This window comes from Perna viridis, chromosome 5 (assembly GCF_037379345.1).
Source record: "Perna viridis isolate PV_CMFRI_1.1 ecotype Kerala chromosome 5, ASM3737934v1, whole genome shotgun sequence".
Taxonomy (NCBI): Eukaryota; Metazoa; Mollusca; class Bivalvia; order Mytilida; family Mytilidae; genus Perna; species Perna viridis.
This window is the reverse complement of record NC_142449.1, coordinates 48,613,638-48,633,961: the sequence shown is the minus strand read 5'-3', so window position 1 is coordinate 48,633,961 and position 20,324 is coordinate 48,613,638. Positions and strand designations below refer to the sequence as shown.

The following is a 20,324-nucleotide window of genomic DNA, read 5'->3' as shown; positions in this document are numbered from 1 at the left end:
ACTCTTTATAGAGTTCGAGCTGTTCGATCTTCTGTGACTCTTTATAGAGTTCGAGCTGTTCGTTCTTCTGTGACTCTTTATAGAGTTCGAGCTGTTCGTTCTTCTGTGACTCTTTATAGAGTTCGAGCTGTTTGATCTTCTGTGACTCTTTATAGAGTTCGAGCTGTTCGTTCTTCTGTGACTCTTTATAGAGTTCGAGCTGTTTGATCTTCTGTGACTCTTTATAGAGTTCGAGCTGTTCGTTCTTCTGTGACTCTTTATAGAGTTCGAGCTGTTCGATCTTCTGTGACTCTTTATAGAGTTCGAGCTGTTCGATCTTCTGTGACTCTTTATAGAGTTCGAGCTGTTCGTTCTTCTGTGACTCTTTATAGAGTTCGAGCTGTTCGTTCTTCTGTGACTCTTTATAGAGTTCGAGCTGTTTGATCTTCTGTGACTCTTTATAGAGTTCGAGCTGTTCGTTCTTCTGTGACTCTTTATAGAGTTCGAGCTGTTCGATCTTCTGTGACTCTTTATAGAGTTCGAGCTGTTCGATCTTCTGTGACTCTTTATAGAGTTCGAGCTGTTCGATCTTCTGTGACTCTTTATAGAGTTCGAGCTGTTCGTTCTTCTGACTCTTTATAGAGTTCGAGCTGTTCGTTCTTCTGACTCTTTATAGAGTTCGAGCTGTTCGTTCTTCTGTGACTCTTTATAGAGTTCGAGCTGTTCGTTCTTCTCTGACTCTTTATAGAGTTCGAGCTGTTCGTTCTTCTGTGACTCTTTATAGAGTTCGAGCTGTTCGTTCTTCTCTGACTCTTTTTGTTATTTTTGGTAGTTTGATGTTTTATATTCATATGTTGTTTTGTGTGCTCCTTGAGTCAAAATTTTGTTGTTTTGTTCAACATTTCCTTTCTCTCTCTTATTTGTATATTTGTTAGGGTTAGTTCTCTCATTTGCAAATTGAACTTATGATTCCCTTTGGTTTTACGCTTTCACCGCATTTAAGAAACAATTTGCACTCATCAAAGAGTTTTATATGTTAGTTTCATTTCTACTGTCGGATGAAGTTCATTTTTACTTTTCGCATACAATTTAAACTCATCAAAGAATGTTTGTTGTACGTAAGTTTAATTTCTATTGTCAGATGAAGATGATTTTTACTTTTCGCACACAATTTACAGTCATCAAAGAGTTCATATGTTAAGTTTCATTTCTACTTTTCGAAAGCAATTTGCACTCATCATAGAATGTAATTCGTTAATGCCTTTTCTATTGTCAACATCAGTTCATTTTTCTTTTAGCACACAATTTACATTCATCAAATGTTGTATGTTTATTTTATTTCTACCATCGACAGAAGTTCATTATTACCTTTCGAACACTATTAGCACTCATCAAAGAATGTTATTCGTTAATGCCGTTCATATTGTCCACAGAGGTTCATTTTTTTTACTTTTCGCACTCAATTTGCATTCATCAAAGAGTGTTGTATGTTTATTTTATTCTACTGTTGATAGAAATAAATTTCGGATTTTCGCACACAATTTGCACACATCAAGGATTGTTGTACGTTTATTTCATTTCTATTGTCGACAAATGTTCATTTTTACTTTCCGAACACAATTTGCAACTATCAATGAGTTTTGTACGTTATTTCATTTCTTTTGTCTACAGAATTTCATTTTTATTTTTTGCACACAACTTACACTCACCAAAGTCTGTAATTCGTTAATACCTTTCCTATTGTCAACAGAAGTTATTTTTTTTAAATTTTTCGCACACAATTTGCACTCATCAAAGAGAAATCAAGAGAACCAAGATTCTTGTGGAAATCAAAAGAATGTAATCCAGGGACAAAGATCATGGAATTCAGACAAATACAACAAAGAATATAAAATAACTATAATAATACATACAAAGTAACAAAAGTAAATGAGCAACTCGGACTCCACTAAAAACAGGGAGCATGGACCAGGTGCACCGGTAAAGTAAGCGTCCTCTGCTAGAAACACCCGGTCATAAAAAGTCAGGTCCAGGATAGACGGAAGAAGAAAACACTATGACACGTTGAACAAATATGTTTTCATGATGCAGATGGATACAACGTAACGATCCACGAGTTCATGATGACGACCATGAAATTTCTGTAATAATAACTTCAATCTTGTAGGAACATGATCCTGTTCCAGACGCCTTATTGTAAGAAGTTTAGCGCAATACCAAAAAGCCTGCGATGTTACGGCAAGCTCTGGCATAAAGTATGAGTTACATTATGCAGGTGCTACAGGGATGTTGCCACAGATGAAAGGAAAGTGTTGACAATTCTGAATGAAAAGTCATCAGGTTTGTCGTAAAGTTTGGCCAAGAGTTTTCCTTTACTATCGATCTCTAAGTGTAGGTCAATATATGAGGCTTACTTTACAGTGTCTTTGGGGTAGATGCGATGTATCAAATAGTATAACTACACAAATTTTAGGGAAAAATGTTATTTGATGAATCATCTACAACCGATAAACATCATCCCCGACACTAGGATTGTTTAACGATAATGTATCAACTATGTAGCGGAAACTGAGATTAAAAAACCTAGCTAAACGATTTTCTTTTTTTCGGATCAGATCAGCTACGAAGTCAATTTGCCTTTTGTAAATGCTAAACAGAAACGGACAATTTTAAGCTGCGATCAGTAGTTTTTTTTTCAAAATGCCGTAAAAAGAAAGTGATAACTGTATTTCACAGAGGTGCTAAATACTTAGAAATATCAGACCCGTATATAATAAAGAAGGATTTGTATAAACGTATAGTCAACAGAATTTCAAACATTTTCTTCATTAATATTTTATCAGCAAAAAAAAGCCTCCAACTTTCACGATAAAATTTTCAATTGTTAACATTTAAGGACTTCGGACATCTACAGTTCCATTTCACGACCTGTTGAACATTTTTATGTATTTAATTTTCGATTTCAAACCCATTTGTTTGAACCTTTTGAGACAGATTACATAATTCGAGCTAAAGTAGATTCTTATATAATTATAAAATGTGTGTGTGTGTGTGTGTGTGTGTGTGTCCTTCTGTAAATATTTAGAACAGATTCCTAGTTTGTAGATTCCTTGTTCGTAAATTAGCTAGCTATTTATTAACAAGCTCTATGTGCGTCCTTACCATTTTGTTTGTTTGTTTTGTTTTTCTTTTGTTTTTCTTTTTTTTTTGGGTTTTTTTTTGTTGTTTTTTGTTTTTGTTTTTGGTTTTTGTTTTTTGTTCTTTGTTTTTTGTTTTGTTTCTTTTTGCAAACTGTAGTTTTCTACAGTTAATATATGTAGAAGAGGATTTTAAAATTAAAATCACGTTTGTGAAAAAAGAACCACAAACATATGACAGCATATAAATGTTACCATAATTAAAAGGAAGAGCATAGACGACGCTGAGACAAGTTTTGCAGACATAATTGTACACAGTATTTTTTTTTTCAATTTTAAGTAAACACTCATATATATAAGCGTAAAACATAAAGTTAATTTAGCATTTTAAGGGATATATTACTTAAAGCATGTTGAGAACAAAACTAGCGAATCAGCGGCGGTGGTTTCTGCGTCCTGTATATGTGCAATTAATCAAGTTTATTTCACTTTAACCAAAACTTCGTATTTGTCGTTTGGGTACTCTTTTCCGTCGTAGGAGACATAGCAGACCTTGTTTGGGATAAAAACTTTCCCGGGAACAAGACTATTCTCATGCATAAACCTCCCAACAAAGACCTTAGGGTTACTAGCATTCACATCAGACGGTACTGCATTGGCTGGGACTTTATCTAGTGTCGCTGTTTGGTATTCGTAATACCCATTGTCAGCAATTGGAAAGACCAGAACTTCGTATTCATTCCTTGTTAGTTCCTTCCCTCCGTAAGGAATACGTGCCCCTTCCAAATAGCGACTACATTTTCCCGCCGAGACGTAGCCATCTGGAGTTGGAGCACGCGCAATAAAGAGCGAATCTCCGTTCGCTTCGTAACCGCCCCGCATAGCACCATCTGGAATGTTATTGGCTGTAGTTTTAACCCACTTTGCCATACTAAAAAACAATGGAATTCCTTAAAAAATAATTATGGTAACTTGTGTATCCTTTAATACGAATAAAGTGAAGACATTTTAGACGATTCAAGGGTCATAATGCAAGGCACTATTTCTTATTAAAAAAATGTGTTAGATTTTATGTAATTCCTGAATTATCGGATATTAAGTCTTGATTTACTCTAGTGACGTTATGGAATAAAAAGTACTCTCCAAAATATTAAACTCACGATTGAAATGTCTGTCTATAGATCGACTATGGAATAATGTAAAATGTAATGTAATGTAATGTAAATTTATTACTTTGGTTTCACATTTTTAGCATGAAATGAAGGAGAACGATTTTTCGAGTTAGTTTGTTATTTTTCTACACACGACTTTCTAATAAAAAATTAACATACCTATTTAGTCAATGTAATATCTTGTTTCTCAAACAAGTTGTCACTAAAATATTTAGTTAAATTTCTTTTTATACATTTAATTTCTGTAAGTGTTTAGAATTACAGAGATCCTTGTTGTATAGTCATGTATCCTGCTGATAAGTATTTTAGAAGGATATGTGATCTCATGTGATCTTATTTTTCTACCTAGTTAAGTGTCGCATGACTTAATGATAGATTGTTTAAAAGAGTAATCAAGGGAACCAAGGTTATAGCGGTAATCAAAAGAATGTAATCCAGGGACAAAGACCAGACATGGAAAACAGACACACACAACAAAGAACATAAAGTAACTAAAATCATACATGCAAAGTAATAATCGACAAAACGAGACTATTTATTTCGTCAATTAAAATTAGGAATAACAATTATGTCAAAGTCACCACGCATGCTCAATGGTAAAACCCTAACGTTCTTTTTGTTTTAAAAAAAAGTCGACACCCACATTTCTTGGCTAAAACGTTTTCCATGAGGGAAAGCTCTTAGCTTTAGGACCATCGATGCAAGTTTACACATGTTTGAAAGATAAAATGATTACTGTATCGTTTGGTTCCGCCCATAATCTCTCTCCCTAACACCCCATAAGTAGATAATTGTAGATAATTGTTCTTTACAATAAAAACAGTACAGTATTCATTCTTTTTAAACTAAATTTCAAACCTTTCCTTTAATCACATTTTCCCTCATTAGTGTCATTTATAACTAGTGTTGTGAATTTTAAAACAATTTCATTTGATTTTCCCGTTTTATTGTCTTATGGTTTGTTTGTTTCCTTTTATTGTTTGTGTGGATCAAATACCAAAAAAAAAACGGTTTTTCCATGGTTACAGATGATTGCTTGCCTTACAGCTGGATCCAGTTTCTTCATTAGGCATAGATGGCGTCTCAATACCTTCTATCCAATATGTAGACTTTCACGATCTTACTTCTAACTCTAAATAAAAGAAATATTGAAAGTTAACAAACAGTGTTTATTATTCATCATTATTTCACAAGTTTACTTTATTGATGTAAAGTGTCATAATTTTTAGGATAAAATCATTATAAGTTCGAAAATAACAAGTGTTGTGGTTATGTACAAATCATATTACTTATTTTTTTATGATATTTATCGGTTGTAGATGATTCATCAAATAACATTTTCCCCTAAAATTTGTGTAATTATGAATAGTTATACTTGAACTATTCGATAAAAAAATCTATGCCATTTTTGTGGTTCGAAGAAGAAATAAAAAGCACTGAATTAAAATGATGGTAATTGTAAGATTTTGATAAGTATGTCGTTAAACAATTAATTACATAACTGATAAAATTTAGGCCATAGTCAAAAGGAAAGACTATATAAAGATAATTGAAAATTAAACAAAAGGAGATGACGTTACATTTTTTTATACAATATGACTGTTTTCAATTTTGACCGTAGCACTTACGTCAATGTTTCGACGGAATCCAGTTTTTAAACTAATATTTTGTTTTCTGTAGTTTTTGGTTACAGTTTTTCGTTTGCTATTTGTCTCTTTTAATTTCAGTTATGTTATTTTACACGCACAGTGAAACCTGTTTAAACGGAACCCTAAAATACCGAAAACCTGTCTTAACCTAATCCTCAATTACTGAAAACCTGTCTAAACCAAATCCTAAAAGATACGAAAGCATGTCTAAACCAGACTCAGTCCTACTACAATATTTTCAATGTATTTTGAACCTTCGTCCAAATCTAACCTATTTTATTTTTTTTTAAACTGTTAGGTTAAGATATGTTTCAGGAGAGTGACTTTCGATTTTTTATAGCAACAACCACTTAACCTTGATCTCATTTTTAGGAACAAGACAATATGACAATAATCCAGGTCTATGAAGATCTCTTTAAGGGACTACTTTCTCCATGGTTAATAACTAGGAAGGTCACATAGAAAAAAACAACAATCTAGCGCAGGTACGTGTACTTAAATATAGTGTACGCTACGTAGTACATTTGTAGACTAAATACCGCTTATATATGTAGCGACAACACAACTTCCATCATGACCTATGAATCAAAGACAAAAGACAAGGAAACTTGTTTACCAACATATAATTATTTGTTTACAACAACATTTAACAAGATAATCGACTATAATGCTGTCTAGTGATATTACTACAAACTTAATGAGGTCAAGAAATAAGCAACATTGCACATGCCAAATTTCTGCTTATTTGTCGTCTGCTTCAATATGGCTGCGAGGTAAGGAAATATTTTTTTAACAATACGTTTTTAGGGTTTAGAATGATGCATGTATTTAGCATTTTTCACAATGGCATAATAAGCATAGCCTCGGAGGAAAAGAACTTATAATTATACCAACTATACCGGAATCTATGTTTTTTTTTCTTCTTAGTATTAAAAATATCAATTGGAGCATTTCAAACTTCTCTCAACACAAAGTCGAATAACAGTTTTTTTTCTTCTTTTTTATGCGTACGTCAGTTAGTACGTGTAAATTTTGTTTACGTAAATATGGATCTTGAGTGTATCATGTTTATGTACCTGTCGGAAAAATAAGTTTTGTGTTCCGTTATTTTAATGTCCCTGTTGATATATTAGTATTCCATATTTTATGCTTAATCACTCATTTTGTATACGTGCTCTGCTTGAAATAAATCTGTAGTATTGCCACAGAATGGTCTGAATAAATAGGAAGTTATTTTTTTCTCGAATTTGTACCAAGTTACCTTTTAATATCTTGCATGTTACAAGATGTCTGTCAATCATGTTAAGTGATTACAAATTTATTGTTTAGATTCTTCAAATAACTATTAACTTTTTAATTGGTGTCGCCATGAACAGGTCAAATGTGTTTTATCCCATTGTCTCAAAATTGTACTTTATTGACAGACGACTTTATCCTAAATTGTTTCTATGACAGCATTGCTTCTTATCACTTATCATTTTTTTAGTTTGTTTAATTCCGACATATCGTAACGGTAAATTTCTTTGCAATACCAGTTCATATCAACTACTTCCCATTGTATTGATGAATTGATTGATCAGCAGCAATATTTCAGCTATATCCAGGCAAACATGAAATGAATGATCAAATGATGATGAAATGAATAAGAGGCTCCCAGGAGCCTGAATCGCATATGGTTAAATTTTTCTTTCATGGGCAATAAATTTAACTAGGAGTTGTCCAAAAAAATTTGATTCAAGAATACTTTGGTAGGAATTGTCATAAGGATCATTTCAGCAATTCAATGTTTCTTTCAATCTATTATAGTTACCTGCATCTGAAGTGTTCATATCACAACTCATACGTTATGACAGAGCTTGCCGAAACTACGCGAACTTTTTGTATCGCGCTAGAACTCTAACAAATAGGCTTCTGGAACAAAGTTATGCTGCTACAAGATTGAAGTCATCACTACAGAAGTTTTATGGTCGTCATCATGAACTCGTGGATCTTTATGGTGTATCCATCAGCATCATGAAAACTGATTTATTCAACGGGTCATGGTTTTCCTTTCCTCGTTTGTCTACCCTGGACTTGACTTTTTATGTCGGCGGATGTTTCTGAAAAGCAGAGGACGCTTACCCTACCGATGCACCTGGTCCATGATCCCAGTTTGTAGTGGAGTCCGGGTTGCTCATTTGCTTTTGTTACTTTGTATTTATGATTTTAGTTACTTTGTGTTTTTTGTTGTGTATGTCTGTTCTCCATGTCTGGTCTTTGTCCCTGGATTACATTCTTTTGATTACCTCTATAACCTTGGTTCCCTTGATTACTCTTTAAAGATATTGGCTGAAAACTGTTAAAAAGCGTCTATTTTCACCTTTCAAGGGCAAAACTCTTACAAGGAGACGTCTGACAACTTTGATCTCTCAGAGACTTTTGTAGACCTTATATTGAGGATCATTTCAGCGATTGAAAGAATTTGACTAAACCTAAGAAGGAACATTCATATCCAATTTGGTTCCAATTGGTAAAGTAGTGTCAGAAGAGAAGATTTTTGAAAGAAATAACATTAAAAATAGAAAATAGACGTCGATAAAGGGCAATAACTCCAACATGGCTTTACAGATTAAAATGAAAATTTCACCACCGCTAGAGTTTATAATGCTGGACACTTTTATTCTGTCAAAATTTGGCAAAATCTAACGGTTTTGGAGATAGATGCGAAAAACTACTGTCTGACTCCTATGTTCTATTTTCAGTAACGGCGGCCATGTTTTCCGATGGAACAAAAATCCCCGCATATGTTCTATGTAACATACCCCTAGGAACATTCATACCAAGTTTGGTTTCAGTTGGTCAAATAGTGTCAGAGAAGAGTTTTGAAAAATTGTTAACGACGACGACGGCGACGGATGCCAAGTGATGGCAATAGCTCAACTGGCCTTCGGCCAGGTGACATAAAAATGGGACGGGACGCAAGGAACATAGGGTCGCCAAATTTTGATTCCCACTCGAAATAGGGAGAGGTAGATAGGGTCGAGCAATTCTGCCTCTTGTGGCGGAGCGCAAAGGTTCATACTCCCACAGAATACTACAGCAGGGTTCTTTAACGTGCAAGGAACGTGGAAACACGTAGCACCACTATGGTTTGCGGTCAGGTTATCCGTATTATGGCCTGACGACCCCGGCATGTAACATCCCAGGGGTACCTTATTCTACCACCTGGGGCACACAACCAAGTTGCTCTGTTCTGAGCACTATTTAGTAGCCTTTTACGACAAGCTTAGTGCTGCCATGGCCCTATTCTTTTGACACACGGACCCGCACGGGCTCTTCAAATGGTAGATGTGATACAAAGTGCAGAAACAAACAATCAAACGACTCAGTTCTGTCTACATTATTTATACAACTACAACCCTCTGTATAAAAATCAGAAATACCATTCATTTACGATAAATCTCGCAACGTGTCAATTTCATTTAAATTATAAAGTGGTTTACCTCAAAGTTGCCACCATCCAATGACAAAGTAGGACTGGTTATGTGTTTTTATATTTTTATTCTGAACATCATTTGATCTTGAACTTGATTAAACAAATCAATAAATCATGTGAAAAAAGTAAAACATATCAAGAATGGTGGACGTGCTTTTCAACAAACGGTCGGCATTCCAATGGGAACAAATTGTGCCCCTTTACTTGCTGACCTATTTCTTCACTCTTATGAGGCTGACTTTATATCTGATTTGATCAGAAAGAAAGAATATCGTTTGGCTATATCCTTCAATCTCAGTTTCCGCTATATAGATGACGTATTATCTTTAAACAATCCTAATTTCGGGGATTTGATACATCGCATCTACCCAAAAGAACTTGAGATAAAGGATACTACAGACACTGTGAAGTCAGCCTCATATCTTGACCTACACTTAGAAATCGATGGTAAAGGAAAACTATTGACCAAACTTTACGACAAACGTGATGACTTTTCATTCAAAATTGTCAACTTTCCTTTTATCTGTGGCAAAATCCCCTCGGCTCCTGCGTATGGAGTGTTCATATCACAACTCATACGTTATGCCAGAGCTTGCCGAAACTACGCAGACTTTTTGTATCGCGCTAGAACTCTAACAAATAGGTTTCTGGAACAGGGTTATGTTGCTACAAGATTGAAGTCATCACTACAGAAGTTTTATGGTCGTCATCATGAACTCGTGGATCGTTATGATGTATCCATCAGCATCATGAAAACTGATTTATTCAACAGGTCATAGTTTGCCTTTCCTCGTTTGTCTACCCCGGACTTGACTTTTTATGAGCAACTCGGCGGGTGTTTCTAGAAAAGCAGAGGACGCTTACCCTACCGGTGCACCTGATCCATGCTCCCAGTTTTTAGTGGAGTCCGAGTTGCTGATTTACTTCTGTTACTTTGTATGTATGGTTTTAGTTACCGTATGTTCTTTGTTGTGTGTGTCTGTTTTCCATGTCTGGTCTTTGTCCCTGGATTATATTCTTTTGATTACCGCTTTTTGATTCTTTTTGAACCTTGGTTCCCTTGATTACTCTTTAATAGAAAATGTAAACGAAGATGAAAGGTTATTTGTGTAATTTCAACATCATCACATGACGGTTTTGAGATTACTACATGTAACTGACATTGAAAAATGCCGTAGTGAATCATATGACCGAGCACCTTAGACTTCTTTCGATATGTCAAATGTGCTACACCACTGCAGATAGTAAGTGTAAAGTTCGGTGGATTGTCACTCCGGGGAGACGTGGAAGAGTAATCAAGGTTATAGCTGTAATCAAAAGAATGTAATCCAGGGACAAAGACCAGATATGGAAAACAGACATACACAACAAAGAACATAAAGTAACTAAAATCATACATACAAAGTAACAAAAGCAAATGAGCAACTCGAACTCCACTAACTCCATGGAAGCATGGACCAGGTGCACCGGTAGGGAAAGCTTCCTTTAATTTTCTAGAAACATATAGTAAAACATATCTTGTCACATTTGTGAGATAGTAACTTCATATAGCTTAATCAAATTGTGATGACGACAGTAACACTTCAGTAGTTGATGATATTGACAAAGGCTGAACGTACCTCTGGTGAAGAAGTTTATGTCTTTGTTTTAGGCACAAGAAGGCGAATCAGTTGTTTCTTTAATTTTAAGTCAATTTGGGGAGATTAGGTGTAAGTATTCTTTGAAACCGGGATTATTCAATGTTAATACATCATCTTTACATCGGAAAGTGAAATTGAAGGACTTGGCTCCTCGCTATTCTTTTTTTTTTCTGGCTTCATACGAGTGTAGAAACAGATCGACCAAGAGTGACACAAATATAACTTTCAAATAATATTAAGTGATTTTACAGACTAAGCACCGAAGGATCCCCGAGTGAAGAATGAACATGATTCAAGAGTTCACACTGTTGCAGCAATGGACGATCCTCACTTCAGTCCAAGCGGTGTATATATGACAACAAACATATTGTTTAAAAAGTGATATTTATTGTTTATATAAATAAAACCAGTATACAAGATCGAAAAAATGTGCCTCAAAATAATTGCCCTGAGAAAAAAGACCACGGGGTTATTCGTATATCGATAGAAAAAATATTGCGTAAGTGTAACTACAAGGATCTAAATATCATTATGATTTGTTTTAATTGTTAGTACAGCTGAACAACTTTTCTATTTGCAGTTCTTTTTTTTTTGTTCGTTTGTGTGTGTGTGTGTGTGTGTGTGTGTATGTGTGTGTGTGTGTGTGTGTGTGTTTTCGCATCAACTAAAATGTATATTTACACTATACAAAAACTTGTCAATTCGTTATAATTTGCCTTTTGAATTTGAAAAGATTTTTTTACTTAAATGATCGAGGATCCTTTTTTCAACCTCCTATCTCGTATTTGGTGTGTCATACAACAGTAATAAATTTGTAATTCTGAATTTTAACAAGAAATATATAAATCAGTTGAGGTTATTGATATATGGGAAAACATCATTGATAGATTTTTAATTATAATTGTATGGAAATAACTAATTCTTTTCAATACTCAGATAGGATGTGAAAAGTTGTTTCTTGTAAGGCTTTAATTGACCAATGGTAAGTTTTGAAATGTTATTTTTTTAGATTTGTCATTTTTTTGTATTTATTTCTAAAAAAACATTTTTTTTAATTTGTCCTTTTTTCGAAAATGAAGACATTTCTATCATGCTATTAGAAATAACCGCCTACGATAGTGAGTAATGAAATACTTCTTATGTACTATCATATTAAAGGATAAAAACACTAAATACTTTTGAAGTATCCAAAAGCAAAATTCATAAGCACATGTGACAATTAATAAATGTGTGTTAATAACTCTGAATAGGCTTATCATGAAGTTTTATAACATAATCATAGAATTAACAAATACTGAATGAAAGAAGACGGAGGATATCTACATTAGAATGGGGGTTATATTACTATCACCTTGCTCATCCGTCTACCCGTTATACTTTTTCTGTAACATATTTCGCAGCTTTTACTGGAGGGAATGCTCACATATTTGTTAATTGCTTTTCAATGATGACTTGTACTTTGTCTCCCCTTTCCATGTTCCTCGCTCGTCTACTTACTGTTTATCTTTGAATCTTTTAGATGAGGCATAATGAAAATTTTCGTAACAGATTTCTCAGCTTCCATTGTCAATTAGATTTTTGGTATATTGCTTTTACATGATGACTTTGATTGTGTCTTCCCTTTCCAGGCTACTTGCTCTTCCTATTTACCGTACCGACTTAGTATTTTTAGGTGATGCATAACGAATTTTTTTCATAACGGATTAATTAGCTTTCTTTGGAGGCAATGCTTAGATATTTGTGATATTGATTTTTAAATGATGACTTGTCTCCCCTTTGAAAAGTTCCTTGCTTGTCTCCTTCCTGTTACAACTTGTATACATATAGAATAAGTTCTAAAATGTCAAAAAAAATGACAGAATCTTAGCACGACGCAGGGGTGCAACATCTTGTAAAAAATGAAATATTGAAACCGGTGATTTTAGTCAAAACCTACTTTTGTGAAAGAATTATTATTCGTGAGGTAAACACGAAATTTCGTTCCCAACGAATAGGATATTGCCCATTTGTTTGTATGATCAAATCCATGAATTCAATAATCTACGAACTTGAAGTTGTTCCTTCAATAACGAAAGTTGGTACGCACGAATTAAAGAACTTTCACAGTATTTCATTCGTATTTGTATGCATCCTTTTGTTAACACGTAATATAAAAATATTTAGTAGTGCTATATTGAAGTAGAAATAAAATATATTTGGTGTTTAGATGCCTCAATTGTCCAATATATTAGTTGTCGACATTTGCACTCTTCCAATGACGACGTAGCTGCTGAGGTGCATGGACTTATCTGTAGATTAAAAATTCTTGAGATCAGAAATACATAAACAAACAGAAAGAAAATGTGAAAATATATTTTTCAGTTGGAATTCCAGAACATTAATATATATTTCACTTTTAATTAAAATTCATCAATACCTGTCTAATTAATGACATTTGTGGGACTTTCTTTGTTCATCATTACAAACGTCTAAAATTAATCATATTTTAGATTAACACAAAGCATCGGAAAAATGTTCGCGTGTGGTTTCGCGTAATTAACTATTCAGCAGTTGTTTCAAAATCTTCTATGGAGGACTATCTTAAGTGAATCTTCACAATAAATGTGGTAAGAAATTCAATATCTAATGACGTTATTAACTTTCAGTTTATAATATTTGTTATTTGAATAGATTCGTTTCTCTTTCTCAAAACTACTTTTATATCATGTTTAATCATGCAAGTAGTTCAAAATCACTCACATAAATATATTTATACCGTTACATGCTATTAATAGACCAAAGCCAGCGACGCAAAATTTAATAGACTACGTCTTAAACCCGAAATATAAAACGAAAAAAAAACCAAATTAGAGTTACACAAGCAAAAAATTAAGATGGTACAACTAGATACAAATATATAGTTCTTGGTAGAGATTCCTCATACTTTGTAAGAAATAATTCCAAATCGTCTTCCAAATATACAGAGGAAGATGTTTACAAAATGCTGAAATTTTTAACCGACAACATATTTGTCCATTGTGGTGGACGTGTTTTTCAACAAACGGTCGGCATCCAATTGGAACAAATTGTGCTCATTTATTTGCTGACCTGTTCCTTCACTCTTGTGAGGCTGACTTTATAGCTGATCTGATCTGAAAGAAAAAAATTTCGTTTGACTAGATCCTTCAATCTCAGTTTCCGCTATATAGATGCCGTATTATCTTTAAACAATCCTATTTTCGGGGATTTGATACATCGCATCTACCCCCAAAGAACTTGAGATAAAGGATACTACAGACACTGTGAAGCCAGCCTCATATCTTAGACCTACACTTAGAAATCGATGATAAAGGAAAACTATTGACCAAACTTTACGACAAACGTGATGACTTTTCATACAGAATTGTCAACTTTCCTTTCATCTGTTGCAACATCCCTTCAGCACCTGCGTATGGAGTGTTCATATCACAACTCATACGTTATGCCAGAACATGCCGAAACTACGCGGACTTTTTGTATCGCGCTAGAACTCTGACAAATAGGCTTCTGGAACAAGGTTATTCTACAAGATTGAAGTCATCACTACAGAGGTTTTATGGTCGTCATCATGAACTCGTGGATCGTTATGGTGTATCCATCTGCACCATGAAAATTGATTTATTCAACAGGTCATAGTTTTCCTTTCCTCTTTTGTCTACCCCAGACTTGACTTTTTATGAGCAACTCCGCGGGTCTCTCTAGAAAAGCAGAGGACGCTTAGTCTACCGGTTTACCTGGTCCATGATCCCAGTTTTAGTGGAGTCCGAGTTGCTCATTTGCTTTTGTTACTTTGTATTCATGATTTTAGTTATTTTGTGTTCTTTGTTGTGTATGTCTATTTTCCATGTCCGGTCTTTGTCCCTGGGTTACATTCTTTTGATTACTGTTATAACTTTGGTTCCCTTGATTTACTTCTTCATAGTGTTGTATTCTTAGGTTCAAAGAAATCAAGATTATTCCTAGAGATACAGTTTGGAACTGCTGTACATCAAAAATCCCAAACAAACAAAAAACAAGCACTAATACATGTGAAAAAGTAATCAAGGGATCCAAGGTTATAGCGGTAATCAAAAGAAGGTAATCCAGGGACAAAGACCAGACATGGAAAACAGACCTTCACAACAAAGAACATAAAGTAACTAAATCATACATACAAAGTAACAAAAGTAAATGAGCAACTCGGACTCCACTAAAAACTGGGAGCATGGACCAGGTGCACCGGTAGGGTAAGCGTCCTCTGCTTTTCTAGAAACACCCGCCGAGTTGCTCATAAAAAGTCAAGTCCAGGGTAGACAAATGAGGAAAGGAAAACTATGACCCGTTGAATATATCAGTTTTCATGGTGCTGATGGATACATTAAAACATTAAAAAACATTAAATGAATGCAAACAACTTCACTTTTATGGAAGATTCTTCGAAACCTTTTCATAAAGTCGATTTAATTTTAAATGGATTGTATTATCAACAATTATTATCGGTATAAATTTAAGATTGGTATTTAAAGGCTGATTTTGACTCTTAAAAGTATGTAAAACTGATATGTATACAATCGCAATATCTAAGCCTTTTTTTTTTCAGATGACGACTGCTATTTTGGCTTTTCTGGCGTTGGCACTGCTAACGATCCAAGGTTTTTGTAAAATCTATGAAATCAGCACACCTATCGATCTCAAACGATGCTTTGAGCAGAAAAGGTTTCAGACAAACCATTCTGATCCCCACTGGGACAATGGACATGCTTATTGTGTACAGAAAAATAATTGGCATATGCTCCGGACAGCATGGTCAAACATTTCTGTAGAAACAGAAAATTGGATTGATGAGCTACTGCGCATGTCAGAATATGAAATTGTAGGTCTGAGGCTCAAAAGGCAGGTCAATAGAAGTGGAAGACGAAGAAGACCGTTGAGGACTCGGAGGGAATATCGACTTTTGTCCGATCGAGAACGCTTTGCTTTCCATAGGGCTATCAATCTTTTAAAGGAAGACACTGTGAGTTAAGAGTCAATCTCTGTAAGAATCAGGAAGTAGTTGAAACATGGTATGAAAAAAAAACCAATCATTTTGAAAGTATAATTTGACTATTTGCACCATCAGAATCAAAGAAAACAAGACAAGATTTTCCATATCATGCTGGACCATTGAGTTACAATTTCATTAAAATGCACTGAAAATGAAAATTTCAAGGGCAGATAATCTGTCAAAAACCTCATTTTTCTAAGATTTTATTGAAAAAATTATGAGCAAATCCAATGATGCAGAGATCTAATACAGGTCTTTTGAAATAGACAAAGCATTCTGGAGTGATATTACATTGTCAGATCGGTTGGGTTTTAAAATGGATGTTTCTGATTTTGCCTATTTGGCCTGATTCTTACAAATACTAACACTTAAAGCAAACTGATATAAATGAATTATAGAAATACATAGATTTCTAAATTGGATATCTTAAATCATACATAGTAGAGAAGTATTTAACTATAAAATACAAAAACGAAAGTAAAACAATGCAGCTAAATTGAATAAAATCTTACTCCACACACACACAAAAAAAAGAAAATGTTGACAAAGAAAAAAATAATAAAGAAACGTCTTAGATCAAGACGTGCTACTGGATAAGGGTCTGTTGAATTGGTAGAAATACTAACCCATTTTGGAAAATTTTGGAATATAATTAAATAAATAACTTTTAACGAAATAAATAATTAAATAGTGTGTTCATTTTGATAATGGTAGTGAAGTAAGAATAAAACCTTGCTGCAAAAACTGATACTGCAATTGTGTTGTGCAAAAATATGGCGAACATTTTATTCTATTCTACTCATCTTTTATGAGTTTCTTCATAATTGATTTTTATTAAGCAAATAATTTTATGCAATTCAGGAAAAAAGTCGGAAAATACCACACATAGTAATATTGCGAATTCATATATACTGTACACAGAGTAACCAGCATCAGTAGAACTAAATACGCAAAAATAGTTCATTCAAAACAAAAAAAATCGAAACGGGAACCCAAATAGACTTTACAAAGTACAATTTAAGGAGATGAGTCTGAGTTTTTTTTTTAACGAAATAGATCTTTTTAATTTTCAGTCTGTGAGGCCTAACAGATTTGACGCCTTAGGATTGTTACATCAACGACTGGTTGATGACGTACATCACGGGGCCGCTTTCTTACCATTTCATAGAGTCATGCTTGTAGTGTAAGTGTCATTATATATACTTTCATATTTAGGTTATAATCTTATAATCTTTATAATCCAGACAAGCATTTTATTTTTCGATCATTCGGTCCAACGCAAGGCTCACCACACATAATATTTTGTCAACTGAAAAAAGAGATGACCCAGTTTTGGAAAAAAAAAAACTTGAAAAGAAGCTGGGTCTGGGTTGCTCCATTTTTTGGTCTCTTCCATTTGAACCATTTATGTTTCATTACTAGTTTGTACCTGTGGTATGAGGGTTTCATCGTCGGTCATTGAAGACAATGGGTAGTCTTGGACTAACATTTTCATCCCGTTGGGGTTATTGTCTCTTTGACATATACACCATACCTGATCTCGTGATATATTATTCAACCCTCTTACAGTTAACAGATTTAACAGTTATCATTTAGTTGTATGTTATAATTATATTAATATTTTTTATTATATTTATATTATTTTTGATAATCATTTTAATTTGTTCTTCATTCTAAACCTGAACGGACTAATGAATATTATCTAAATAATCTCGTTTAAAATACGAGTTTTATTTATTAAATATAATTACTGAATGTATTATTTTATTGTCTCGTAAGTCATGTTGATGGCTATATGAGCTTTCTATCGATTGTTAAATCATAATTTGTTATGATAAATGTAGTATATGTAAACTATAATTATTTTATGACAATCGCTCTGAGTTTATTATATTTTATCATATCTATAAACGAAGCAGAGCAACAATTAAAAGCATAACTACATAATCATGTAATTTTTATGATTGATTTATTTGAAAGAATATCTATAAGGTATAAAATACCAATAATTACGGGAAATCAATGGTGATTGGTAACAGGTACCAGATTCAACACTGTAGGTTTTATGAAGCATACATTTTTGTAATGTCACATGTTTAATTTGAGGAAGGTTTTAAATGACGAAATTAAAAGCTAGATGCCTTGTCAAAAATTATGGAATTTATCATAAGATCCTAGTAGAATTTGACGATTTGTCTGTGGGTCGAGTTCTTATCTAAATTTCCTTAAAGTGCTTACATACATTGACATAGTTATTATTTAGTAATTATTTTGCAGATTTGAAAATGCTCTTCGTCAAAAAGTTCCGAATCTCGTGGTCCCATACTGGGACTCAAGACTGGACAAGCCACTTCGGGACCCTACACGATCTATCATATGGTCTAACTCATTCATGGGTTCAGTTACTGGTCGTGTTAGAAGTGGTCCATTCCGTAATTGGGATACTCCAGCAGGACCATTAGTTCGTAATGGAGGGCAAAATGGAGACCTTTTCGATCACGGTACTGTGCGTGCTTTGCTAACCAGAAGTCGCCTTCATGAAATAGCCGAACCAAATGCAGTCCCGCCATTTGATTTTGAAATAAGACATGGAGATGTCCATCAGTGGATAGGTGGTTTAATGGAGCCAGCTGAAACTGCCGGATTCGACCCAATATTTTACCTACATCATTGCTTTGTCGATTATATATGGGAACTTTTCCGTCGGAATCAAATGAGGCTTGGTGTCAACCCGGAAACTGATTATCCCTCCGATTACGGACCGGAATCTCAAGGTCCAAACCGACCAATGAGACTAGGCAGATTACGAAATATTCACGGTATGAGCAATATGTATTCCTCCAGAATATTCACATATCAACCGTCTCCAACGTGTTCATATACGAACACGGACTGTGGCTCACGATATCTTCGATGCGATACGCGATTTGGTCAACCCCGCTGTGTGTCTGTAGAAGTTATCGGCCGTCGACAAAGAAGGCGCCAAAGTCGTGTTGTCAACCGAAGAAACCGTCGTCCTAGAAGGCAAGCAACATTTAACCTGACTATGAATATTTCTGACATAGAAAAATCCGATAACTATAATGGTCCTTTTTACACAGACTTAATGATAAGCCCAGTGAACGACATTTGTCCAGCAACAACATCCTACAACGTAATACAGAACAATTATTTAATGAATGGAATATCGGATACTCGTGTTTGGGTGTATATCCCATTGAAAATAATATATAAACGACAACCAGAACAGATCCAATTTAATTCGTTTCAAATTCGCCAAGGTCAGCTACAAACAAAGCTTGATATATACGATCCCCATGGATACAGCGGGCTTAGGGAGTTGTTTCCCTTTAAACTACAACCTAGAACATGCATAGAGATGGATAGCATCTTCACAAAAGTGGCTGTACACAGTGATGGCCTTAACTATCACGGGAGCTATCGCGATTTCGCCGTACTTGATGCTAGACAAGCGTTCGATTCGTCAATTATGTATATGGCTGTTAAAAGTCCTCAACTACGTTACACGGACGTTGTCATCACGGCATATGCGCCGTGCGGAACAGTGTGTCAGCCATATTGTAGAAATAACACAGGAGTATACAAACGATGTGATGGGGCATTGAAAATAACGACTCAAACCCCTAGGGGATATGGTGATGATTATGGAGACGCTGTAAAGATGCTTTGGGATGCCCCTGGTCCAAATCATTTTCCTGCAATTAACGAAGACGAAATATTTTTGCAATTTGTATGTGACTGACATGAAAGTACATTGAACTTTGTTGTGCAACTGGGAATAAATGTTAATCTATAGTTTTTAATCTCTATATTCAATTCTTTGTACGTGTATATCCCTTTCCCCTACTTACTTTTAAGCATCCAAGGAAGTGAATTGTTTTCTTATTTTCAAAAGTTTTGGTTGTAAATACAGAATACAATCATAAATAATAAATTTCGATATGCTGAACACTAGTTTCAAGGAGTAATCTCTCATCAACAGTATTAGAATCAAATATGCAGTAAGATCATAATTCAAAACTTAGTTGGAAGTACTCAAGACAAAAACCATCGGAAAAGAAAGCCGTTTCCATCACCGAGAGGTTCCATCATGTGTACTTCAAGGAATGAAGCCTCAGAGTTTAAAGTATTTCGAAATTTGTAATACTGCAAAATTTGATAAATGTGGTGAATAAAATCTGAAATAATTCGGGCTCAGACAAGTCTGACT

At 34.4% G+C, this 20,324-nt stretch overlaps 1 protein-coding gene and 1 long non-coding RNA gene across 5 annotated transcripts; one reads left to right on the top strand and one right to left on the bottom strand.

Moving 5' to 3' along the window:
* Positions 1-3,410: 3,410 nt before the first annotated feature.
* Positions 3,411-4,612, bottom strand: LOC148618054 (uncharacterized). The gene is made up of 2 exons (XR_015922618.1): positions 4,448-4,612; positions 3,411-4,047 (listed from the first exon to the last, which is right to left on the bottom strand). It is a non-coding gene; the product is annotated as an uncharacterized LOC148618054 (long non-coding RNA).
* Positions 4,613-6,320: 1,708 nt separating this feature from the next.
* Positions 6,321-19,909, top strand: LOC148618053 (tyrosinase-like protein 1). 4 transcript variants are annotated; one of them, XM_088585902.1, is made up of 5 exons: positions 6,459-6,710; positions 13,542-13,658; positions 15,650-16,063; positions 17,167-17,276; positions 18,371-19,909. In XM_088585902.1, the coding sequence occupies exons 3-5, from the start codon at positions 15,650-15,652 to the stop codon at positions 19,854-19,856; spliced, it is 2,010 nt and encodes a 669-aa protein (XP_088442028.1). In that variant the 5' UTR covers positions 6,459-6,710; positions 13,542-13,658; the 3' UTR covers positions 19,857-19,909. The 4 variants fall into 4 exon arrangements, with proteins under 4 accessions (XP_088442030.1, XP_088442028.1, XP_088442029.1 ...); XM_088585904.1 differs by lacking the exons at positions 6,459-6,710; positions 13,542-13,658 and adding an exon at positions 6,321-6,422; XM_088585903.1 differs by lacking the exon at positions 13,542-13,658.
* Positions 19,910-20,324: the final 415 nt, after the last annotated feature.

Excerpts from the sequence above, each read along its gene's own strand:
- LOC148618053 (XM_088585901.1), top strand. Across the intron at positions 16,064-17,166 it reads ATCTTTTAAAGGAAGACACT|TCTGTGAGGCCTAACAGATT; the intron begins GTGAGTTAAGAG and ends TTTAATTTTCAG. Across the intron at positions 17,277-18,370 it reads CATAGAGTCATGCTTGTAGT|ATTTGAAAATGCTCTTCGTC; the intron begins GTAAGTGTCATT and ends ATTATTTTGCAG.